At 40.6% G+C, this 19,267-nt stretch overlaps 1 protein-coding gene across 2 annotated transcripts; it reads right to left on the reverse strand.

The window, feature by feature from the left end:
• Window positions 1–201: 201 nt before the first annotated feature.
• BUD13 (BUD13 homolog) lies at window positions 202–17,434 on the reverse strand. 2 transcript variants are annotated; one of them, XM_010953513.3, is made up of 10 exons: window positions 17,231–17,434; window positions 15,151–15,244; window positions 11,771–11,855; window positions 8,376–9,179; window positions 6,569–6,786; window positions 4,908–5,013; window positions 4,416–4,554; window positions 3,914–4,098; window positions 3,591–3,672; window positions 202–605 (listed from the first exon to the last, which is right to left on the reverse strand). In XM_010953513.3, the coding sequence occupies exons 1-10, from the start codon at window positions 17,371–17,373 to the stop codon at window positions 512–514; spliced, it is 1,950 nt and encodes a 649-aa protein (XP_010951815.2). In that variant the 5' UTR covers window positions 17,374–17,434; the 3' UTR covers window positions 202–511. The 2 variants fall into 2 exon arrangements, with proteins under 2 accessions (XP_010951815.2, XP_010951813.2); XM_010953511.3 differs by having other exon boundaries at window positions 6,569–6,873; window positions 17,231–17,432.
• Window positions 17,435–19,267: the final 1,833 nt, after the last annotated feature.

Consider the following 19,267-nt stretch of genomic DNA (forward strand, 5'->3'; position numbering starts at 1 on the left):
AAGTCTCCAAATAGCCATCTATTCCTAAGTCTAGTTTAGCAATAATTCTTATTTTCTAAGAGGAAGGATCTATCACTGGTAAAGTTTTTACTCATACTGCTTCCTAGATTAATGACAAATCCAACCATCACCCTCCAAGATCCCTGGGGGTTCAATATTAGCTTGTATTCTTCTCAAAAATAGAATATCCAATTAAGAAAATTATTTTAAAAAAATAAATGTATGTTTATTAAAAAAGAAATACCCTAACCAAGAACAAACCCTGGGACACTGAGAAATCAATGCTTCCTCTGAAAGCCAGCAACAGGCAGTGTCAGCACACCTGAGAAGTACAGGTGCCTCAGTCCAAACATCACATCTCAAATATCCTTCTGTGGTCACAACTGGCATTCAGCAAGTCGCTGGTCTGTGCGGGCCCTGATTATTAGCACAGAGGACTGTTACAGCTGGATGTCTGGCTGCTCTGCGTCCACTAAAACAACCCACAGCCACCCCCACAGCCTCAGAAAAGTTACATATCCTCAACACTCCACTTGTAGGCAAGTTCCTCCACCGCCTTCTTGCTGGCAAGCCTGGCAAAGCGCTTCTGTTCAAATCCATTGGATCTGCAATCAAGAGATACTAATCAGCCAGAATCCTGAACTGAACATTTATTTTTGAAAAAAGAGTTCACAGTCTAATGAGAAAACAGGAAAGTAATGCAGTCTTGTGAAAATATTTAAGAAAAGCAACAGAATCAAAAAGACAAAATCCATAATCACCCTCTTATCAGTCCTTGTTCAGATCATTCTCCCACTCCTTGGCAGCTGTTTCAAACATTTACCACTCTCTAAAAGCTCAACTCACTCTCAACTCATGTCTACATCTTACATGAGTCATTACACAAACATTTAGTGAATTCTTAATATACGCTAGGCACTGAGTCATGAAAACGAATATGACATAGCACCTGACCTGATGAACTCACAGATCAGTGGAGGAGACTGACATCTAAACAAATAATTAAAACAAAAAGCATAAATTAGGATAGAAATACGCACTGGGTATCATGGAAGCAGAATGGGGATCTTACTCAACTTGGGAAGGGGATGAACAAGAATGGTCAGGAAAGGCTTCATAGAGGGGACTCCTACACTGAGTCGGAAAAGACAGAGTTAACGAGAGGGCCAGAAGGATCAGGAGGGCGCTTCAGGAGACAGCACAGCACAAGCAACAAGAGCAAAGGCACAAGAATAAAGACAGCCTGGTACATGCAGGGAACCAAAGGCAAACTGGTATGGCTGGAGCCTAAAGTATGAAAAGGGGGCAGCATGAACAAAGTTAGGAAGGTAGCAGAGGCCAAATCATAATGAGCTCCGCGGGCCATGGTAAAAAGCTTAGATTTCATCTATTAGGAATAAATTTAAAGCAGGAACATAAACCGCATTTCAAAGAGGTCACTCTGGAGGAGACTGGAGGCAGGAAAGTTACTGCATTGTCCAAGCAACAGATGATGAAAGCGATGATAAAAAAGAGGGACAGAGAGAAAACACAGAAGGACGTAACACAGCGGTTGATAAGGTATGTAAGAGCAGAGGGGGAGGAGGCAAGCTTGACTCACAGGTTAACAATTTCAGCGACCAGATGAATGAGGCTGCCACTAACCAGGACAGAACACAAAAGTAGGAGCAGCTTTAGAGTAGGGGAAGCTGATGAGTTCAGCATTGAACACATTGCACTTAAGGTGCCACAAGCACATACCGATAGAGAAATCCAATGTGTAGCTAAATACTCCAGGCTGGAGTCTATAGATTCGGGAATCATGTACATATAGCTGGTAACTGAAGGTGTACTAGACAAGATTCGGCCAGAGAGAGCACGTGGACTGAGAACAGCTAAGGGTTACAGATGGAGCCCTGAGAAACACTGAAGGAGGACAAAGAGTAAGAGAAGTTCAGAAAGGTGGCCAAGAATAAGAGAAAATAACCAGAAGTAGGGTGTCACGGAAGACAATACAGGGGTGAACTTCAAGGAGTGGACCTCAATTCCCTTCTAATACCACGTATTCTATCTTCTTATATAAACTTCTTGAAAGAGCCTGTATTTACTGTCTATACCTTTTTCTTATTTTTAATTCACTCCTTAACACATTAGAACCTGGCTTGCATTTCACTATGCTACAGAGTCAGCTCTCTTTTAAGTCATTAACGCCAAATCCAGTGATTTCTCCCTCTCACCAAATCAGTCCCCAGGTCCTGCCACTTTATCATTTAACCAATTTTCCACTTTCTTCTCTCTCCATTCTTACCACCACTGCCATGGCTCAGACCTCCATCACCTTTAGCCTACTGCAACAACCTTGCATCTTGTCTCTCTACTTCCAAATCTGTGCCTTTCAAATCCTTCATATGACTGCTATCATGCTTCACTTATCTAAAATGTAGAGCTGCTGTTAATCCATCCACAAGAGAATTCAAAGTTTCCACAATGTATCATTCATAATGTTCAGTATACATTTAAAAATGGCCAGACATGTACAGAAAAACAGTAAAAGGTGATCACACTCAAGAATAAACTACGAATAGAAACCAACCCTGAGATAACTTAAATGCTGCAATTAGCAGACAGGACTTCAAAGCACCAATTATAAATACTCAAGGAAGAATAAAATGGCTCATAATGAATGAATGGGTGGGGAATCTCAACAGAGAAATATGTTAAGCGGAAACTTGAGAGCTGAAAAACACAATAAACTAGTTGAAACAAACATTCTGATGTCTACTATTAGCCCAGACACTGAGATTTGCAAAAATGTAAATCAATGCTACTCTTCTCACTTTTTTTTTGGTTTGGAAAATGTATTTTTCTTTAAAAATAGGGTAATTAAGCTAATGTAGTAGCTTTCTTAAAAAAAATATTAAATACTCTTTAAACATCTTAGTTTAATTTCTAATATGTAAGTATTAACAGATATAATCCAGATAAACAAAAGTTTTTGGGTCCTCAATAAGTTTTAAGAGTGTAAAAGGGTCTTGAGATCACAAAGTTTGAGAGTGACCGTGCTAGATGCTAGAACAACGTCCTTTAGCAGCAAGAGACAGGATCTAACGTGACTTTGCATAGCAGCACATATAGTTCACCCATGACAACAGGCAGGAAGCTAGTGTATATGGGTACAGATGCAGGTAGGTGAACAGATAAGGTGGTAGGCGTCAGGGAGACATTACAATAACTCACTCCTAAGGCAGTGGAGAAAAGGTTCAAGGGCTACATTTAAAGATACAACACAGAGAAGGCTAGAGACTAGCACCCCTCACTCATCCCCTCTAAACCTTTAGACATGACCAATGTCAAAAACAAAGGGTCTCTTATCTGGCCACCTGAGCTGCTTGTCCAGAGCTTTAAAAAGCTTCAAAAAGGGATAAAAGGAAGAAGTGGCATGTTCTATGCATGGGAAATGGAACTGAAAAACAGAAGCAAGCAAACTGCATATTATTAACCTTGTGATTGGAGTAGAGAATGAGGCAGAGTGTAGAATAATTGGACAACAGTTAGGGAAGGTTAGGGTTAGATGGGAGAGAAAACAAACTGTAGCAAACACTCGGGCTCACCTGTCCACTCCATCCCAGCGATATCCAGGCCAGATATTGAATCTGTTGGGAGGAGGTGCTGGGCCACTGTAGCGAGGTCTCACTAATGACAGGGGAGAGGAGAGAAAAGTTAGTTCCCTATATAATTCAATTCAGAGCTGGATGGCAGGGGGAAACATTATTTAATACAGAAATTTCTATTGAGTTAAACCTAAATTCCCAAATACAAGGACTCTGAAATTGTACAGGGAAGCCTTCCTTGCACGTAGCTATGTATCATAACCTAATGGTTCTCCCTCTTCACGTAAGTCACCTCTATCTCTGATGATCCCCAGAAGGTTCACCTTTCTTATTCTTGTTCTCCTTGGCCTTACTCTTCTTGATAAGGTTGGCCATGGGGTCCCCCTCTCTTTCTTGCTCTCTCAGCATCCGATCCAGATCTTCATCATCGATGTAGCGGGCCAAAGGCTTCTGCATTTCCTTCATTGCATCCTCCACATTTTGTTGCTGCTGCCGGCTCTGGGCAAGCCTGGACAAAAAGAACCAGGAGTGTCTGCTATGCTATTTAACGTTTCCACTCTTAGGCTGAGATGGACTGGCCTGCTACACTTGGAGAACCTCCTCCTTCCAGCAGCCTAGGCCAAATACTGAAAAGCGTAAAATTCCTAGAATACTAACTGGGAGTGTGGAATATGTCAGGACCTTAGAAAGAGACTGAGCACACTGAAGTTCCCATACCTGAAAACAGCTCTGAAGGCAGAACAATGAACTAACTGGTCAAAAGAATATAGAAATGACTGCCTCCAGTCACTGCCGTCTTGCTTTCCCTTTCCGTGGTTCTCTTACCCTTTTCCCCACTGAGCATACAGCTCATCTCTCTCCGAATCCTTCTCTGCTTTTCTCCTCTGCTCTAAACGTTCCAGTTTCAAATTCCTTTTCCGACCAGACTTATCTCGAAATACAGTTTCAGCATATTGGAATTCAGCTGCAAAGGAAAATCATATTTTTAAAGATAAACACCAGTTATCAAAATCAGAAATTAGTATATTCTAACAGCTGAAATCAACCACCTGGGATTCTGATGCTGGATAAGAACTTTCACAGCCAGACTACATGTAGTTCCTACCAATATCTAAGTGTATATTGGTGATGAGCCTAAAAACATTTTTCAAGAAGGAAAAGAACCACTTGGGCCCAATGAGAAGTTAAAATAATGCATAAAACCAGAAATGAAATTTGATAGCAATTAAAAGTTTTAAATATCAGGTAGAATAAGCTACGTTAAAAAAATAAAAGCTACATGAGTCTTGACTGGCCTCTGCACTGTCACATTTTTACCTTCAAATGCCACGGTTTCTTGGTCCCGTCTCTCAAGCTCCTGCTGCTCTCGCTGTATGTCAGTTAACACCAACCCAGTTCTAGCCCCAGAGTACATGTGCGCAGCCTATGCAATGGAAAAGGGAGCATCCAGCGTTAACGAGACGACGCAGCAGCAGGCTCCACGGGTGTAGGTACACAGTTATGTACACTTCTGTCTGGTGATCGGCAATAACCAAACCAAAAACTCTAGCTTTATGTTCTCACTTTCAACAAGATTCACAAAATAGAAAAGAAGAAATAAAGCTGAATTTCATGGAAAATTAATAGTACTGTCAAGTTTAAGAGTAAACAGAAACACAGACCAACAGGATACTGAAGGGAAGGCTAAGAATCTGTGCTTCTGACTTTTCAGCATGTTCACCGCACACACAAAGACTCACTCTCAGGTCACCTGATCAGAAACCGTACCAAGCTCTTAAGTCCTCCAGTAGAGACCAACACTGGTAAAAATTCCATTTAAATCACAAGGTCAAGCCAATCTAAGATCGTTAGATCTTGGATATATTTCAGAATAATGACAAGATATGACCAAATCAAAACATTTTTACTAAAGTCCACTCTATAGAAAGATAACAAACCAACCCACAATTGATGCATACAATTAAATGCTTAAGTAACGTGCTAAATTTGATTAATATTAAATTGTCCACAGAGTAAACAGACACATAAAACGTCAGGGGGTCCAGTCAAAACACAGACCTCACTCTGTTCCCCGGAAGAAAACTGCCCTTCCCGGGTTAGGGGCGGGCTGGTCTACCCTTTACAAGGCCTACGTGGGCTTTGGGGAGACTCACCTGAAAAGTCTGTGTTGGAGGAAAAGTGCACACCTCAGGCTCTACCGTTTTGTCTCCTAACTCACTGGAATAATTCCTTTACTAGTACTGATGTCCTGTACAACACAATTACTCAGGATTCATGAGGACTTTTTTTTGCTAATTCAGGCTTCATCATAGATTTAAAATAATACAAAATACTGACTTCTCAGATGATACGATTTCTAAAAGTAGTTTTATATTTTAAGTGCCTCTCTTTAAGCTCTGGATATAGAGACCTACAGTCCAATTTATGACAGTAAATTGCTTACACTAAACACTTACTTTGTCCCAGGCACTGTGCTAAGAGTTTCACTTACACTAACTCATTTAATTCTCACAAGAACCTTATAAAGTATGTACTACTAATGTGCACATTTTAAAGATGAAGAAGCTGAGATTAGAGACAGTATGTATTTTCCTCGTATCTCACAGATAGTACACAGAAGAAGTCGGATTCAAATACGTGACAGGTTTGACACAAGGTTTGTGCTCCTAACTCCACTCTGTAAACTACAGTTCTCAGTTTATTCATAAGAAAACAGAAGTTTCTGTGGACTTATTAAAATGAGATTTGTGAAACTAAGAGGATATAAAGGCAGAAGCTATTTAGGAAATCTGGTATTTGCAAGTTCATCTGGGCTGGGCTACATGCAGTCCTTCCTGCCTTTAGAGAGAAGAAAAGAGGTCCTCTGAGCTAGGTTTACTGTACCACTAAGAGATACCTCTTCCTCCTCTGGGACCTCTGAGAAAAGCTAGAAGACAAGAATTACTCTAAAAAAAGATATGGCTCCTGAAAATTTCTACCTTCTTTCCCAGAGGCTGACTCCTTCGAGGTGGAGACAGATCGGAATCAGAAGATTTGGCCCTCTGTTTCCTCCTCGGTGGAGAGAGGTCAGAATCAGAGCTCCGGTGCCTAGGTCTGTTCCGTGGAGGTGACAGATCTGAATCAGAATCCCGGTGCCCTGAACTTTGTTTCTGCCGTGGAGGAGAAAGATCTGAATCAGAGGCTTTCCGACTGTCACCTGGGTAGGAAGAAGAGTCCAATTTGTGACTCTGAGATCTTCTGGGTGAAGAACTTGTATGAAATTTCCTATGGCTGGGGGAAGAGCCTAGAAATTGAAGAATAACATCTTTAGTCCCCTTGGCAGAATCTAAAACAAGAATTTACCAGGCTAACCTTCAATATTCATTGAGTCCTCTCATGAGGAACCATCATCAACCTAAATGCAAGTACAAATGCCTGGGGAGAAGATCAAAGTCAGAGACAACTTTTAAAACCCACAGGCAGGATGTGGAGTTCTACTCCCGAGTTACTAGTGACTGTGACTGCTATGTGAGATCTCAGCATACTCATCTGTGCCATATTTACCCACACACAGAAGGGGCAAACAAACTGCACTCAGATCTCAGTGCTGTGGTAAATGTTAAGACTACCTAGAATATACTGTGTCCTCAGACTAAAAGATAACAATGTATTTGAACTTAAAAATTAAAACGGTACCTAGAACAAAAGGTAGAATAAACAAACTTACAGTTACCAGAAAAGGGGGGGGAAGAGAATGGGTGGGAAAGGATAAATTGGAAGTTCGAGATTTGCAGATACTAACTACTGTATATAAAATAGATAAACAACAAGTTTCTACTGTATAGCACAGGGAACTATAATCAATACCTTTTAGTAACCTATAATGAAAAAGAATATGAAAAGGAATATATGTATGTACATTTATGACTGAAACATGCTGTACACCAGAAATAGATACATTGTAAACTGACTGTACTTCAATTAAAAAAAAAAAGATAAACAAATTTCACCTCACAGGCTTGAGTTGCAGACATAAGCATCAAAAAACACCTCCCCAAAAGCAATCTGAAATAGTCTTAAAATAGTCTCAAAAATATAGAACCCTCTGACCCAGTAAATCAATTTCTACTTAGTTTCCTAGGAAGCATAACTAGAAGTTACTTCAGTTTCTAGGAAATCTATCTAGAAGTAGGTAAAAATCCCGAATAGGGCAACAGTTTATGTATAAAGATGTTCGTTACAAAATCAAAAACTTAGAAATAACCTAAAATATGCAATATTAGGGAAATGGTTAAGTAATTCTATGTAACAGAACACCAACAAAAACTATATTAACAGAGATGTTTTATGACATGAGCGAGTGAAAACACCAGGCGAGACCATACATGCAATATGCATTTACTGCACAGACAAGTCTCAACTACAGCCAAAATAAATTTTTAAAAAAGGCTAAAAGAACACTGGTTACAACACCAGCAGTGACTGTCTCAGAATAACAGAATTTTGTATGACCTTTTTCTATTTCTTTACATATTTCTATACATTCTAAAGTTTCTGCAGCAGACGCGCAGTACTTTTATACAGGGTGGAAAGAATAAACAAAAGGATACATAAAGATATCCTCCCTGCTACTAGGAATTTTTAACTCTCCTCAGCCCAATCTCTCACCATTTCCCTACAGTTTTTAAACTTCTCCAAAACCCCATTCTCATTTCTAAAGACCACAAATATCTAATAGAGCAACTAAGAAGTCCAAAAGAAAGCACCTAGGGAGTAAGTCCCTCTTACGGGCAATCAAACGCTCACCTTTAGAATCATGCTGCTTACTTCCAGACTGGGACCTTGCTTGCTTTTTTCGTGGAGGAGAGAGGTCCGAGTCATAGTCATATTTGCTGTTCTTTGGGAGTGAGGGATGAGAGGGTCCTGGCCCTTTCCAATGTGGAGAAGTTTTGCTAGAGGCTCTTTCTGGGGCTTTGCTGCTTTGGGTTCTGGGCAGTGAAGGAGGAACATTAGAAGCCAAATCAGGGGAATCATGACGGGCCCTCCTGAGCTGTGATGTGTCCACAGAGTCAAGAGTCCTTCTAGGTTGAACTGTGTCAGGGAAGCTGTTACAGGCCCTCTTTGGGGGAGAGCTATCTGAGGAACTATGGTGGGTTCTCCTAGGAGGAGATGGATCTGGTGTGTCATGACGGGCCCTCCTAGGAGATACACCTGAAGAATGACGATGAGGCTTCCTGAGGGGAGAAGGATCCAGTGAATCATGACGGGCCCTCCTCAGGGGAGATGGTTCTGAGTCATGATGGGGCCTCCTGGGGGGAGACAGATCTGGGGAATCATGACGAACCCTTCTAGGAGGAGAAGGAGCTGGGGAGTCGTGACAGACTCTCCTTGGAGGAGATGAATCCGGGGTGTCGTGACGGACCCTCCTTGGAGGACACGAATCTGGGGTGTCATGACAGATCCTCCTTGGAGGAGATGGATCCGGGGTGTCATGACGGACCTTCCTTGGAGGAGATGGATCCGGGGTGTCATGGCGGACCCTCCTTGGAGGAGACGGATCTGGGCTGTCATGATGGAAATGTCTGTATGAAGGTAAATCTTCATTGTGGCCTAAACACAAATAACAAAGAGTCAGATTCCCACAAATGCTCTGTTCACCCCCAGGAATCAAAGTTTCAAAAGATGTCCCAGCAGCACACATCTCAAAACTACTCAGAAAGCCCAAACGGTCTGTACAACTCTTTTACTTAGGGGTAGTAAGCCAGCACTCAACAATACCTTGAGAATAATCTCTCCTATTTGCCTAACAAGTCGTAAATCTGCAAAGCATTCTAAATATATTTTCCATATTAAACACACTGTAAGGTAAGCAGGGCATATATCCTTATTTTACAGACATAAAAACAGACACTCTAAGAAGCTGAGTGATACCTTACCTAGGGTCACACCTATTAAGATGAAGCGACAGGCTAGAACCCCAGTCTTCTAACCCCCAATCCAGTGCTCTTCCCAAAACCTCATTTGTGCAGAGCTCCTCAGCAGAGGTACCTACTGATACTGAGCATAGATAATTCATAGTTTACACTCACTCTTGTTTCAAAAGGCAAAATGACTGAATCTGTGCCACATCAAAATGAAATACTGTTAACTATTTAATCCATGCCATCGTGCTCCTTATTAGGGACAGAGAGAGCACGAGAAAGAAAGAAGGGTCAGCATTTACTGATCACCTATTGCATGCCCATGTTGTATATAGATTACCTCATCTAATTCTCACAAGCAGCCTAGGAGATAAATAGTTATACTCATTTTATAGATGAGAAGTTGATACTCAGAAAGATAAAGTAAATTGCCAAAATCATACTGCTAATAAGTGGCGGAATGAATATCCAAATCCAGATCTGACTCCAGAGTCCATATGATAATCTTCACAAAGGAAAGAGTTTGAGACTTTCAATGTTCAAAGGCACAGCAGAATGAAATGTTTATAGCAAATAAGGTCATTTCCAAAACCCAGTCTCTCCTCTCCCTCTAGTTCTTATCACTGAGCTCCAAAAACAAATAAAACACAAATACAAAAAAAAGCTGAGCAGGCCCCAATGAACACCTGTTAAACGGATGAATTAAACCAAGTGAACTCTTTTACTTTGGGGAACAGGCCTATCTGATTGGAATCCATCCAGAGAGAAATGCTGACATCTGTGGAATACCTGATGATTAATCTATAAGGTTGATAAATTCCATGATATTTACAAAAAGGAAATAAGGGTCAGAGATCAGTGAGGATATTTCCAGTAACAAATGGGGATGGGCCAGTAACAGTGAAGCAAATGGAAAAAGAACTATTCGTGTGTGTGTGTGTGTGTGTGTGTGTGTGTGCGTCTGTACCACTTCATAGGCCTACAGATAAGAAGTTCAGAAGATCCTCTCTGAAAAAAGGATTATGAAAAACACTGGAAACACAACTACAGGATACGCCTAAAAGTAACAGATTAAGAGTGAACAGGATTCTGATAAAAGAATAGTGATAAAGTTTTCATTCATAAAACATAATAATAATGTACTAAAAATTAACTGAGGCCATAGTGATTATTAACCTATAGCCAACTGTCACTTTTGTTATGCATTTTTCTCTAAACAGAATTGTAGGATAATTAAACTAAAGGCACAAAATATAACACAGAGAGAACAAATCCTGTTTAGAAGTAAAGTCTTATACCCTCCATGTATGAAAAACAAACATGTATCAAGGGTAAATTGGAGTTAAACAACTATCAAGAAACAAGATCTGTGTTTATGGAGGAATGAACAGAGCAAGTGAAAACCAGCTCCCTTCCACTGGCCACACAGAGCCCAGATGACTGCTGGGACCAGGGCTGTGACTCAGTGGGACTAAGTCTGTGTCTTAGTAAGCAGACCTACCCACTAAGTTTTTGGAAAAGGGGAAATGACTGCTAAGTCCCCAGTGATGATTTAGCAAAGAGCAGTAGGCTACAAGAATTAAACATCTATTCGCAATTCAAGAAATATTTATTAACAGCCTCTCCTGGTACTGGGCAGTGGGAATACTAAGGTAAATAAGACCAGGCCTCATTTCTGCCCAGACATAACAAATGCCTTCTGTCTAATTTTCAAGAATTCAAAAAATGTTCTAAATAGGGAGTTAAATTATTGGCCTAGGGAGAGGATGTAGAGTGGGCAAGTGGAGGATAATGCACTGTAAAATACCAAAATTCAAGGGAAGAGCAATGAAAGATTTACCAATATAAAGAAAAAGGACAGAAAACATTGGTCCTTAGCACATACATGAACTACTTCATGCTGGGAGAGGAGAGAGCTTGCTGAAGTCTCCAAACTCTGTTCCTCAGATTCTTGAAAATACCTGCAAACTCCTGCCTGTATACTAAGTGCACTCCTATTCTGGCCAGAGAGGAGCGGGTGCTCAAAGTCCCCCAAAGGAGTCACTTCCTAACCTCAGAAACCCTAATACCAATACATAAGTGAAAGAGGAATACTTGGTTTCTCAGTTTCCAAGTCTTACTACCTTGCAAGAAGTTCTGAATTCTTTTTCACTTATATTCTTCAGGATCAATGACATAAGAAAACAAACTATGTATTCCTTTAAGAAGAAAAGTGTAGAACAGAGAAAAAGGCTTCCTCTATAAATGGGAAAATCAGATTTATCTATTGTTGGAACTCACCTCCCAGAAGCTTCCATTTGGCACTTGAACGAAAGACTTCCATCTGCTTTACCTCTTCTGGCCTCTCATCCACAAACTCAGCCACCTGTGGAGGGAGAGCAGTATGTTGAGGAAACCCACAGGATCCAGCCAAGGGGCACTGATGTCTCAGGGACCTGAAGCTATGACCATTCCCATTCCTAAAAATACATGACACACACAGACCCAAAATGACCATGAAGAAACACATAGTGGTCCTCAGTTACGTTTGCTCCATGAACATATGACTGTCACTGGATGGTTTAATTATAGATCTTTCTCTGACTAATCAATTTCCCTCCAAGGTTAATTACTTTCATTACAAACCTTTTTTATTAACCTACTAGGTATACAACTGCCACTTGTAAGTTAAAAACTAAATTCTTTTCCCTTTCTTAGTTTACATTCAGAGTGAAAACACAGGCAGGCTCTGTGTCATACCTTCATTCATCAAGGCTTCGGGCTCTTTGTGAAAGCTTTCTTATTGTAAGCAGTCATAATGATAGGTTCTCTTGAATCCAACCAAAAGAATTCGTTAAGATGTACACAGAATCAGAGATGCTTTAAGGGATAAAACTATACTTTGTATCATCCAAATTCCCGAACAAATCTGGAATGTTCTCTATAGAATCCTTGATAAATGATCATTCACCGAGTCCCTCCCTGACAGGGAAACATTTCACTGGCAGGGAACTAGTTATATTACAAGGCAGACCACTAAATTTTGGGGCTAGAAAGTTCTTCGTTTTTTGGACTCGTATCTACTTTCATGTAACTTCGTCCCATCAACCCTAGTTTCTGACCTCTGAAGCAACAGATCCCCTTTCCACATGACAGCCCTTCAAAGATAGCTGGCTTAATAAATTCTAGATATAGAGGAGCAACTATGTGCAAGGCACTGTGTTTTGTGCTTCTCTTATTCAATCGACACAAAAACCCCACAAAGAAAGGCTCCACATTACTAAAGAGCTCAGAGAAGTGAAGTAACTTTTTCTCAGTGTTAAACGATAGCAAGTGGCAGAACTGTATTTCTAACCCAGGTCATAATTCCCCTCTACTTCTTCTCTTCCCCCAAGATCCTATCATCATTCTTCACATAATCTAGTTTTGAGGTCTCTCACTGGGCATTAAAAACACAAGCTTAAAGCAAGATGAATAGAGATCTAAATCCCAGCTTTGTTACTTAATATTTTGTATTTGTAATATACTTTGTGTAACCTTTGGCAAAATATTCTAAGCCTCAATTTCCTCATTTGCAAAAGTACGATCAAAGGATTGCTATGAGGATTCAATGAGATAATTCATGTAAGCTCAGCAGAGCTCAGTACATGGTAAATTATACCTATTACTCTTGCGCTCCCACTGCTACTGTGGTTGTCCTAATTATTTTACCATTACTAATGGTGGTGCTGATCTTGCAGTAACGAAAGTGAATTTAATAATCAAGATCTGTTTTAACCAGCATAGAGACCAGTGAGGCTAAAGCTTCCCTTGTTTCCGTTCTAGGACAATGATAAGAGCAAAAGGCAACACTATAAAGGAGAATTAATAGAGTTGACTATATAAAAATTAAGACACTAAAATATCAAAAACTATTATAAATGAAAAAGCAAATGATAAAATATACTTACGACATGTAAAAGAGATATTATTGTTACACAAATAGCAAATAAATCAAGGGAAAAAATTAAAATTCCAATTTTCTAAAAAATGGACAAATACAAGAAATTCATAAAACACAAATGTCCAATGAACAAATAAAAAATTATTCATTTCACTATTTTTCAAAGACACAGGATACCACTGGTTCACCTGCCAAATTGGCATAAGTTTGCTGTTGTTTTTATTAATGCTAATAATGCTCCAGTATTGATGAAGAAATGGGGAAACTGGCGTTCGCATATACCTCTAGTGGGAGTGTAAACTAGTACCGCCTTTTGGAAAGCAATGTGGGAAAGAGCTCAAAAGGGATCATTCTCTCCAACCTACTAATTTCACTTCATGAGAATAAAGAAATAAACAGACTCCTACAACGATTTAGGTCTAAGATGCTAATTAGAGCCGGAAACAACTCGTATGTCTAATAACAGGACAGGTTAAATTAATATGTACATTGAACTACTATGCAACCATTAAAAGTCACATTCTCAAAGAATATTTTAAAGTCTTATTGAAGTATTGCTAACATATTATTAAATGAAAAAGCAGGCTCCATAATCATATGTACAGTATGATCTGAATTATATTTTAAAAAGTAAATAAAATATAATGAGTTAATAAATAAAATCTATGAGTTAAAGACGGATGCATCCAAATGCTAGCAGTTGTTATCTCTGGATAGTCACATTATAAGTAAGTGATCATTATATTCTTTTTAAAACTTTCAACTTTCTTATAATTCCAAAACATTCTATAATAAATATGAATTGCTTTTATAAAAATAAAATATAACAACAAATATTGTAAATATTAATCAGGCTTCAGTAATTCATTCTGACTGAAATTATACTGGTTCCTTATGATCACTATTTCCCATCTAATTACTAACAAATCTTCTTTTAAGTGACCTATTATAGAAATGCTGGGGATTAACATTAAATATACTTATCTGGAACTCATCTTTACAACCTTTTAGTATAATACACCCTAACAACAGCTCTCTTTTTCATCACCTTGTTTCTCAGCAATTCTGAGCAAAGGTCCCATGACGATACCAACACTAACTCATTTGCTTATGCTGTTAACCCCCTGGCTCTTACTCATCCTTTGAAATTCAGTTCAGATATTTACATCCTTTGTGGAATTTCCCAATGGAATAAAAAGTGTGCTACCTTCCCTGTGCTCTAATAGCACTTGATGCATATGTAAACAACATCTCCTACATTTATCATATGGCTCAAATTATTTGAAACTCGGTCTTTCATTCTAGGGTATGACCTCTAAAGTATAGACACTGTGTTCTGTTAATTTACATATCTCCAGTACTCAGGGTATACAATTTTAAAGCTTAGCTGAATCAATGAACAAAGAGAGTGAATAAAAAGTTTCCTATGATTGAAATTGTGCATTGTTTCTGAAGTAGATTCCAACAAATTGAACCATGGCTAACTCTAATCATGGCTCTATCACTGACACTGAGGAGTCCTGCCTCTCTCTGTGATTAGTTCCCATATCTAAGCTGATGGATCCTCTAAAACAAAGACTGTACAGGCATCATCAAAGAAGATTATTTTAAAATAGTTCTTAGAAAATGTCACCTCTTCTCTGCCCTCAACTTTCCCCTTCATAAATCTACCCTGCATTGGGAGTCAAGATTGAGAAGCTTGGATTTCAAAGTCCTCACAGCCTCAAAAGATACATACCACAGGCAAATCCCCATCATCTTCCTCTTCCTCCTTTTCCAGTTTAGTGGTGGAGATAGAAGTCCAGCTCACATCATCATCCACAATCCGCATTCTAAATGTGAAAAGATAAAAGATCAAAAGAGAAGAATCACTCTTGGATAACAGCCTACAAACACTTAACCTATTGGTTTTAGGATAAAGCTCAAAATCCTACAAGATCCTGCATGGTCTAGTCTTTGCCCATGCGGCCAACTTCTCTGGTACCACTGCCTCCTCAGTTCACTACTCGCTGGTCATCTTTTGGTGCCTAGAATGAGCCAAATTTCTTTCAGATCAGTTTCACATACCCAGTTCCTTCCCTCTGCCTGACCTACCTTTCTCATTCTTTACTGGGAAACTCTTACTCATTCTTTAAAACCTAGCACATATATAACCTCCTTGAGCATGCATACCTAACTTGACTATTTGACCATTCCCCCTTATCCCTTCCAGCTAGGAACCCGTTACACATTCTTGGAATACTTTCATTTCATTTATTACAAAAGAAATAAATCAACAGGTTGTTAGTTTGTTTAAAGGCTGTAGTCCCATTAAACTATAAGCTCCATCGGAAGAGGGACAACGCCTCTCTCATTCACAGTGATATCCTCAACACCCTGCAGTAATTGGCATAGAAAAGTATTCAATACGTGTTTGTTACATGGTTAAACGATGGATGAGTCCAAATGATAACAATGACCACCGTGATGTAATTAGTTATTATTTGAAAAGCCAAAATCACTAATCACAAAAACCATTTAATATAAGTGATATCATTCAGTATTACTTTCACTTTAAAGATACAGAAACTGAGGCTTAAAGAGATGAAACATTTTGCGCAAAGCCACACAGCCCAAAAAATGGCACAGCTAGGATGCAAACTCTGATCAGTGTTGCTTCAAAACTCAAGCTAATTTCATTACATGGCACTGCCTCCAAAGGATCCACACAAGTCAGAGGGGCAGGAAGACAAAAGGCATGAATAACACAACCAAACCAGGAAAGGAACTGGATTAGTTCTTTGGAACTATTTGACTTTACTGGGTATATTAGTTTCCTAGGGCTGCCTAACAAAGCATCAAGAATCGGGTGGCTTAAAACAGCAGAGACGTATTCTCTCACAGCTCTGGAGGCTTCAAGTCTGAAATCAAGGTGTCCGCAAGGGAATGCTCACCAGAAAGGCTCTAGGGAAAGAGCTTTCCTTGACTCTTCCAACTTCTGGTAGCCCTGGCCATACCTTGGCTAGTGGTGGCATACATTCACTAGCGTTTCAGCCTACATCTTCACATGGTCGTTTTTCCTCTATGCCTGTTTCCGTGTCCAAATTTCCCTCATCTTAAAAGGACACCAGTCATACTGGATTTAGCACCCATCCAAACCCACTATGACTTTACCTTAATTACATCTGCAAAGACCCTATTTCCAAATGAGGTCACTTTCTGACGTTCTGAGGTCAACTGGAGAGGAAAGGGCACTATTCAACGCAGCACACTGGGCCACATAAGTTTTCTCGTTTGAAAAATGGGGAAAACAACAATATGTACTTCATGGTCGTGTTATGAAGCTTAAGTAAATTCACTTAAGTCTAAAGTACCTAGAACGGTGCCTGGTGCACGACAAGAACTGTGTAAATCTTATCGTTAGGAGGACAAGTAAGAGTAACAGGAAGTAAGCACAGGTCTCTGACTCAGGTCCAGAATCTTTGGGATTAGAGAACCCCACAGACAGGTTCTGGGCCCTAAATATCCAAGCCCAGAGCCTCTGAATTCGCTCCACCATTATTCTCAGAGCACAATATTCATTCTCTACGCCTTTGACGAAATGCTACAAAGGCGGGAAAAGAGTAGTGAAAGTTACCGCCTGGCCTGAACACATCGAAGATCCTGCCCAGGAGCGCGAGGAGCGGCCTGAGCGGGCTCCGGGCTCAGACAGTGTCTGGCGAGCAGTCAGAAGAGCGGGGCCGCGGGCGAGGAGCCCAGAAAGAGCCGGGCCGAGGGCGGAGCTGGGAAAGTGAGGGGCGGCGAACCGCGCGGACCCCGCGCCACCGGGGCCAACTCACCCCTTGCCGCCGGACCCGCCAGGCTTCGGCCGCTTTTTGCGACGCTTGCGGCCGGACTCAGGGCCCCCGTCGACGCCGGCATCTGCCCCAGACAAGTAACGCTTCAGATACTCGGCCTTGGAGAGCAGCGGAGCTGCCGCCATGGCAGCGGCGCGGGCGGGGAGACGGTTCGGCGCTGGGGACAAACTTCTTGAACGCGAAACAGACGGCGGCGACTCGGGGGGGCGGGGCCATGACCGGAAGTGGCTGTGTTTGGAACCGCCCAGGCTGACAGGTGAGAGCGTTTGCAGAAACACGCCTGCTTCCCGGGCCCAGTCTACATCCCTTAGATCGCACAACTGCGCTTCTTCTTTGTCCGTCCCTCTGCTCATTCAACAGACCACACAGCAAGCGCTGTTGTAGCCCCGAAGCTACAACCACGAGCCCAAAAGACCTCTGCCCCCAGCAGCTTCAGAAGCACCATAGGCTAGTAGATAAGAACACGAACTCTGGAGTTGCAGTGTATCTAAGTTTGAGTTCTGGTTCCGTAACATTGTAGCTGTACTACCTTGGGCAAGTTATTTACAAAATGGGATAATAATGACACCTAACTCAATGGTTCCAAGGACTGAGGTAATATTACTGTGTAAAATGATTAGAACAGCACCTGGCACACAGTATGTCAGTTATTTTTATTAGTATGTTTAGGTGGAGAGGAATCTGCTTCAATAGGCTTTCAAGGACCATTCAAGAGAGAAGTCAGTAATTCCAAACCCAATATAATTGCCATTAAAAATATGGAGGTTTCTTATCGTGGAAAAGAATCCGAAAGTGTTTTTTTCTTTGCAAAAACCCTCAGCTCACCCAAGGGCCACAAAAAATGGGTGTGTGTGTGTGTATGTAGCTGAATCATTTTCCTGTGCACCTGAAACACAACTCTGCAAATTAACTATACTTCAATTTTTCAAAATCTTTAATTGAAGTAGTCAGTTACAATGTGTCAATTTCTGGTGTACAGCACAATGTCCCAGTCATGCATATACATACATATATTCATTTTCATATTCTAAAAAAAAAATTAACATGGACGTTTCTAACCTATCTCCCCCACATTTTATATTATTGGTTTGGCCCTAGCTATCTCTTGTGTAGAATTTTCCAATGAAAAGGACCTGGACCTATTTTTGGCATAGCAAAAGAGAGAAACTATAGATTGAATTCTAATACTCAAGTCTGGGAGAAAAGTCTTTTCTTCTTGTGGACATTAAGAGCTTTACTTGAATTATCTCATTTAACCATCACAATTCTCAGATGGTTTTATTATCCTTACTTTACAGATGAGAAAATTGAAGCTTGGAAAGGTTAAGTTGCTCAACTTCACAGCCACAACATATGACCCTTGGGAGCAGAGGCTAGCAAACTGGAGTACAAGAGGTAATCCAAATTTCTTGGGGAAAAAAAAAATTGATTGTATATTTTGTCTCACCATTTATGTTAAATTTTTGCTGCTATTTATATATAGTCAAGAAGACATTTTTATACTTCATAAATAAATACACATATCTTGGGATACATGCTCAGAAAATACTTATTTAATAACAAAACAGGTTTGGAGATCACTTCCCTGAAGCACGCATTTTTAACCACTGGGCTATACTGAATGGTCACAGCACAGGCCTCGGAAGAAAAGCAGGTCAGGTCTCTGAGGACTAGTGAGAAGAGGCATTGAACTTCACTAGCTGGAGGGCCCCATGGGTCCCCCATCCACAACCCTGTCTTGGTTTCTAGTCCACTTCAATGCATCTCAAACTGAACTCCACAGCCCCGCCTCCACCCTGGTGTCAGCAGGTGTTTGGGAAGTCTCACATTTCTGTTCCAGTGAACAGTACCAGTATAGTCCTCTCAACCCATCACCTCCTGCCCATTTCTGTCTTCAGTTCCACCTCTACCTGTTCTACTCAGTATCCAACCCAACCTTACCCTGACAAGACCCAAGCTCAGGTCTTAACCCTGTCTACCTCACAAGGAAGTTAAGCAGGATCAAATGATTCACGACCA

Source organism: Camelus bactrianus, chromosome 33 (assembly GCF_048773025.1).
Source record: "Camelus bactrianus isolate YW-2024 breed Bactrian camel chromosome 33, ASM4877302v1, whole genome shotgun sequence".
NCBI classification, from domain to species: domain Eukaryota; kingdom Metazoa; phylum Chordata; class Mammalia; order Artiodactyla; family Camelidae; genus Camelus; species Camelus bactrianus.

Coding starts and splice junctions, on each gene's coding strand:
- BUD13 (XM_010953511.3), bottom strand. CDS start 17,373: ATGGCGGCAGCTCCGCTGCTCTCCAAGGCCGAGTATCTGAAGCGTTAC. Junction 9,180..11,770: donor CAAATGGAAGCTTCTGGGAG/GTGAGTTCCAAC, acceptor ATTTGTGTTTAG/GCCACAATGAAGATTTACCT. Junction 3,673..3,913: donor GGAGAACAAGAATAAGAAAG/GTGAACCTTCTG, acceptor CCCTGTCATTAG/TGAGACCTCGCTACAGTGGC.